General features: G+C 51.8%; 1 protein-coding gene across 1 annotated transcript in view; it reads left to right on the forward strand.

Annotated features, from left to right (window-relative positions):
* The first annotated feature begins 3,463 nt into the window (after positions 1 to 3,463).
* Positions 3,464 to 6,342, forward strand: part of LOC105822621 (fibroblast growth factor 6) — an 11,443-nt gene continuing 8,564 nt past the window's right edge. Inside the window, exons 1-2 of the mRNA XM_012659638.1 lie at positions 3,464 to 3,809; positions 4,689 to 4,792. Coding sequence (XP_012515092.1) covers positions 3,464 to 3,809; positions 4,689 to 4,792 — 450 coding nt within the window. The remainder of the gene's footprint in view (positions 3,810 to 4,688; positions 4,793 to 6,342) is intronic.

Below are 6,342 nucleotides of genomic sequence, written 5' to 3' on the forward strand. Positions count from 1 at the left end.
GTCAAGTGCAAATCTGGTAAACCAAGAAGCCCTTGCAGTTGTCAACTTAATTAGCCTTCAGGAAAAATATATGGCTATATGAGCACAGTGGAGTTGCTATAGAGACAGGCACACGAGGCGCATTTAGAACAGGGCCTCATCACATCACCCGATAAAAATAAGACCCAGGCTTTTTAATAGAATGAATTACTTAAGTTTTATATTTAACAGGGACGACACCAAGGCTATTACTGGTTTTCAGAACATTTTAGGAATCTGGGCTGCCTGCTTCTGCATATGTTAACAGCCATCACGACATATGCTCTGGCGGATGGCAATTAAGAACTGGAAGCCCACGTGTCTCTCCCACCCCTTGAGATGAGAGATGGTTCTTCTCACTCCGGATTTGTCCTTGTTTCATTGGATGAGAGATTTTCAACGTGTTTCAGAGAAAGGTCTGTGGAAGAGTTATGTTGTGCTCTGCACTGGGCCTTTTGCGTACATTATTGCTAATCACAATAACAACATTAGGCAATAATGATCTCATTTTGCAGGTAAAAAAAACGAGGCTCAGAGAAGTCCAAAACTTTCCCAAGATCACACAGCGAATATGTGGTGGAGCTGGGATTCAAATCCAGGTGTCCTCATTCCAAAGCCATTGCTTTGTAAGACATCAACTACAACCTCCACATAGACAGGAATCCGACACGAGGTGGGTCTAAAGAGATTTACCATTTTTATCGGTATATGGCATGGACCTTGTTACAGTTTGATCTTTCTCCTAAGGTTGTCCCCAAGTGAGTGGGTTCCAAGAAATAGTCCACAGAAATTCTGAACTCCGCTAACGAGCAGCTCTCCAATTATCCACAGCAAGTGTTACTCTGAGACTAACTTCTCCTTCCCATCCAACATGCTTCTGGCTGCCTCTTCCCTAAGCCAGAGATTCCAAACTGAACATCACTGAGAAAGTGCCCTCTCTGCTCTTGCATCCACGAAGCTTAATTACATGAAATCAAGCTAGACATGCAGAGTGAAGCTCTTTTTGTTGACCATTTTTTCTTTGGATTATTCATGACCTTCCTACTCTGCAGAAAGATGTCTCCAAAACCTCCTTTTCTTTTTTTAAACAATTTTCCAACAAAGGCCTACAGAGTAGACTCAATCTGTGCCCCTCAGGCTCCAGTCTCTACTTGTTGTGGGAAATGGTGGTGCCGGTGACAAGGTTGGGCCTAAGGCAATGGTGGGGACGGGGATAGGATAGACAGTCCGGTCGGGAAACCAGGCTGGTGGTGAGGGCAGTAGTGACGGCGGTGCTTACACCCCTCCCCACTCAGTTCACCCACTAAGTGTACCAACAGGAGGTGTCTGGGCTTCAAAGGATCTGAGAAAGCATGTCTAGGACAACACTGAAATACAGAAGTTCTAACCAAAGCATCAAGCCAAATGAACAAGGCAGAGGGGCAGAGGGCAGGGAGAAGCCACAGACCAGAGGCCGAGACTCAGGCCAGAGCAGGAGGTTTAGAATCAGAGGGAAGGTAGTGGTGCCTCAGAAGGGTCCCTGAGTGGTAGGACTTGGCGCTAGGAGCTTTCTGGGCTGCCTGCAGCCTGCGGTGTCGCTTAGCGTGGAGCTGAGGAAGCTGTCTGCTGGGACCAGCTCCACCTCCCCGCGATGTTCAAACCCATCCCTCCTACCTCTGACACCACCCCCACACCCCTCCCAATCCCCACACAGTCTGCTGCTGTCCCACCAACAGATTCAGACCTGGATTGAAAGACAAGGAAATGAGATTTCAAACTCAAGTTAATTCCCCATGTGACCTTTGTAATTTATTTCACCCTCAGAGACATACTTCCTTCTTTCTTATATTTGCAGAGCAATTTGTTAGGTTTTTTTTTTTTTGTAGATTTTAAAATAATTATTCTAGATTGCACGTGGTGGTTCATGTAATTCCAGAATTTGGGGAAGCAGGAGGATTGCTTAAAGCCAGGAGTTTGAGATCAGTCTGGGCAACATAGCAAGACCCCATCTCTACAAAAAATTTTTCAAAATTAGCTGGTTAGAGTAGCTGTAGTCGCAGCTACTCGAGAAGCTGAGGCGGGAGGATTGCTTGAGCCTGGGGGTTGGAGACTCTACTGCACTCCAGCCTGGGTGACGGAGCAAAATCCTGTCTCTAAAAAAATTAGTAATAATAATTTTTTGACTTCAGTGAAACATATAATTTACTTAAAAATAATATGGAAAAAGAAAATTGGGGTGTAGGAATAACTTCTTCACAGAAGTATTTTTACCGTAATATCAGTCTAGCAAAAGTTGTCTGCAAATGCAGAAATTCCTATGTGCATCAAAGACACTCAATAAGTATTTTTCTTAACAAATGAATCATTTCGTGCTATTGAAATAATTCGATTATGTGCTGCTGGCAGGGAGCTAAGCAGACTCCATGGGCCAGCCTGGAAATCTAACTCCTGCTGTAAGCAACAGGCACGCACAGGCTTTGGACACGGGCAGACGCTCTGAGTTCTGGCTTTGCCACTCATTAGCTGTGGTAACTCACGCAAGTCATTTAACCTCTCTAAGCCTCAGCTTCCTCATCTGTAAAATAATATCAGTCTCATGCCAAGGATAAGCCCAGGGAGGAAAGTGGCCAGTGGGCTGTCAAGGGCCAGGCACAACTTTGACGCTGGGTGAATGCGGGGACCAGGACGGTGAGCAGGGAAAGCTGGACCCTAACCCTTCCTGCCCCCACAGCCCTACGGCTCCCTGTGCTCTCCTGCCAAAAGTGTTTGGCCCTGCCCCCTCAATTGTGATCTCTTTCCATGAAAAGGTCTCAAGGGTAACTGGCAGGCTACTGTCATCACCTGCCACCAAGCCTTCTGCCATCCATCTTTACCCTTTGCCCTCTAAATAAGGAAGCCAATGCTGCCGGGCCAAGAACTTCTGCCCAATTTGGGTCCTGGTCTCCCTCTTCCCCTGGGCCCCTGGCCAGTTCCCTCCTTCCCCGAGAGATGCTCCCTACTCACTCCGTTCCTGCCTCATGGGTGGAATGACAGTGGCTCCCAGAACCCCTGGGGAGCGTGGAGGGTGATGGGGGTCTGGGGAGGCAGCCAGGCCCGGGAGCAGGTTAAAGTTACAGCCCTGGATAAGCGAGCTGGGCCGGCTGACGTCAGGGTGATGATGGCTGGAGGGGAGGGCCGGGCTGCTGAACTAACTATAAAGATAGGTCAAATCAAATATCATCCACTCGGGACAGAGCAAGCGGGCGAGCTAGAGAGCGTCCCCGAGCCATGGTCCCTACCGGCCGCGGCTCAGCCTGGGTCCCTCTGTTCTCAACCCGAGTGCCCGATGCAGGCTTTGGTTTCATGTCAGCAGCCTTCATCCGCCTTCCAAAAATAAGCCCCTGCCGCCATGCCGAGGGGAGAAAAACAAGAAGGGCGGTATTTTTAGGGCCATTAATTCTGACCACGTGCCTGAGAGGCAAGGTGGATGGCCCTGGGACAGAGGCTGTTCATCACTATGTCCCGGGGAGCAGGACGTCTTCAGGGCACGCTGTGGGCTCTCGTCTTCCTAGCCGTCCTAGTGGGCATGGTGGTGCCCTCGCCTGCAGGCACCCGCGCCAACAACACGCTGCTGGACGCAAGGGGCTGGGGCACCCTGCTATCCAGGTCTCGCGCTGGGCTAGCTGGAGAGATCGCCGGGGTGAACTGGGAAAGTGGCTATTTGGTGGGGATCAAGCGGCAGCGGAGGCTCTACTGCAACGTGGGCATCGGCTTTCACCTCCAGGTGCCCCCCGACGGCCGGATCAGCGGCACCCACGAGGAGAACCCCTACAGTGAGTGCCCATTGCAGCCAGTTGGGATGCTGGGGGGCTTGGGCTCAAGCAGGGCTAAAAGGCGAAGGGACCTTGCTCCGGTGGACGGGATCCTGCCGTAACCAGGAAGAAATGCTATTCCCCACGCAGATGACTCAGTGCGACCTGCCTAGGTGCAGGCTCAGCGTGCATCTCGGTGTGCTCTGCCTGCACCCCATGGAGCCGCTGAGGCACTAACCGCTGCAGCATTACCGGCCCCTCTGCCGCCTCGTAAGACCACTGGAACCGTAAGGCAGGGGTGGGGAGAATGAGTTAGGATACCGGGACCAAATTAGACACAAGCTTATTTTTATTCAGCTTCCCTCTTTGAGAAGGAAAGGCAAGAGGTTTGCAAAATTTCCGGCTGAAGCACATCTTTTTTATTTCAACCTGCTCCCTCTGTCCCCAGGTTCTTATCCTACAGGTTGACAGGTTGCCGCGTGGATAGTCTCCTCTGTGTGGCTGTATGTTTGCGAGATTGGGTGGCTTAAGATTTGTTGAAACATGTGGAGTATACATTAGAATTACTAATAATCAGAGTTCATCTCTTTCACCCAAGTCAAGGACCTCGAATGATTATGTCAGTGAAATCTCAGATAAACAGAGACATAAGTGGTCATGGTGGTCGGTCCCTAACTCTGATGTCAGAACCTTCACTTGCAGAACCAGATTTGTAACAGCACAATGGCAGGACTGAACGAGTCCAGAAGGCAGGATCTTCTAAAGTTAGAGGGATCCAAGGCGGGGTGATGGGAGGTCTGACTTTCCAGGAGCAGGGACCTGACTTAGGGGCCCTGCCGGCCCAAGTCCCCACTCTGATGTGCACAAGCCTTAGGTAACCCGGCCCCCATTTCCTTGCAGGCCTGCTGGAGATTTCCACAGTGGAGAGAGGTGTGGTGAGTCTCTTTGGGGTGCGAAGCGCCCTCTTTGTTGCCATGAACAGTAAAGGAAGATTGTACACAACGGTGAGTTCATGGGGCCAGGGGGAGCCCAGGTTGCATGACACTTATACAGTGAAGAAAAAAAAGCCGAAATCCGAAGCCAAAAAGGGAAGGTTAACCAAAAAGAAAAAAAAAAGGCCGGGAAAAGAACCCGGAAAAGGGGGAACCCCCAAACCTCCGGTTTGGCCCCCGCAACGTTGACTGGCCTCTGCTCTAAGCCACGGGGGAGCCTTTGCCATTAAACAGAAGCCACAGCTCACAGGGCCCTGGGGTCAAAGGGGACCCGCATAAGCTGCCTGGCACCCAGGCTCACGGGCAGGCTTGATTCCCTGCACTGGAGAGGCCCGGAGAGCAAGCCTGTCATCCAGCCTGGGTGCGCTGCCCCTTGACACGCCTCTGCGAGCCCCCCCCAGCCTAGCGCGCGGTTAGAAGTGGAACTGGAGGCTACTCTTCATCTTCATCATGTGCTGAAATTTTGTTCTAAGGTTTTGAGTCCCCTGGTCTGTGATGGCGCAGGCTGGAGAAGCACCCTCCCCGCTACATGCTCTGGGCAGCGCCAGCCCCACCGCTCCCTCCACCCCTGGGAGTGCGGATGCCGGCACTTGGGCTCAGCTCCTGAGCATTTTCCAAAGCCTCTGCTCTCTCTGGCCCACCCGCTCCTGGGACTCTCAGGCCATGATTTAAAATATGGGGTGGGAAAACATCCCTATGAAGTTCAAGAAACGGAGAGTTCTTTGGACAGAAATAAGAAAGCTAAAAAGGAAGCCCTCAGAGCAGGCCCGAGAAATACCAGAGTTATTTACAGGGAGGGTGTGGAGGGCTGCGGTACCGCCCCCTGGAGGACAAGCTGAAGACCAGGCGGGGAAGGAATGATCTGGGCTGTGCTGGGGCTGGGCCCCCAGAGGAGGCCTATGAAGCCCTAGACTGGGTTCGCAGGCGGCCTCCGCCCTGCTCTCTAGTGCAACATCTCAGTCTGGGTTGGTTTATGCGGACACATGACGTGCATCAAAATCAGTGAGTCTCCATCACAGTTCTGTGGACGGTTGCGTCTGTATCACTTTGGTCACTTGTCAAAAGTGTAGATTTCCAGGGACCTCCCTCAGAGATTCTTACTCAGTAGGACTAGGATGCAGGCCTAGAAATCTGCTTGGTTTGTGTTTCTGAGGCACAGGCAGGCTTGTGGACCAGCAGGCTCCCTGGCCTCTGGAGGGCGGGCATTCGTACTGCCCCCATGTCACCCTGATAGCTGGGGGGCAGGCCAGGGCGAGATGAAATGGGCTTGAGACTCAGAATTCCCAGACACCCTGTTCACCACTCTCTGCAAAAGTGATGGGGCCCAAGAAGCAGCCTGGGACCACCCAGGGTTTGGTGGAGCAACTGCCCCCTCTGTGGAGTGGGTCATCCCAAAGAGTCCCTTTGCACTAGCCTGCATGATGCCAGAAATGCCACCGAGTTGGGAGGGCTGGGGACTCGGGTTGTTGGCTGCGGGAGTCTATGCAGAGGACTTTTTAGCAAGCACATCTCCTGGAAGGAAGCACAAATCCTTCTCCTTGCCACCTTTATTAACAAATTAT

The sequence above is a fragment of the Propithecus coquereli genome, unplaced genomic scaffold (genome assembly GCF_000956105.1).
Source record: "Propithecus coquereli isolate 6110/MARCELLA unplaced genomic scaffold, Pcoq_1.0 Scaffold623, whole genome shotgun sequence".
Classification (NCBI taxonomy): domain Eukaryota; kingdom Metazoa; phylum Chordata; class Mammalia; order Primates; family Indriidae; genus Propithecus; species Propithecus coquereli.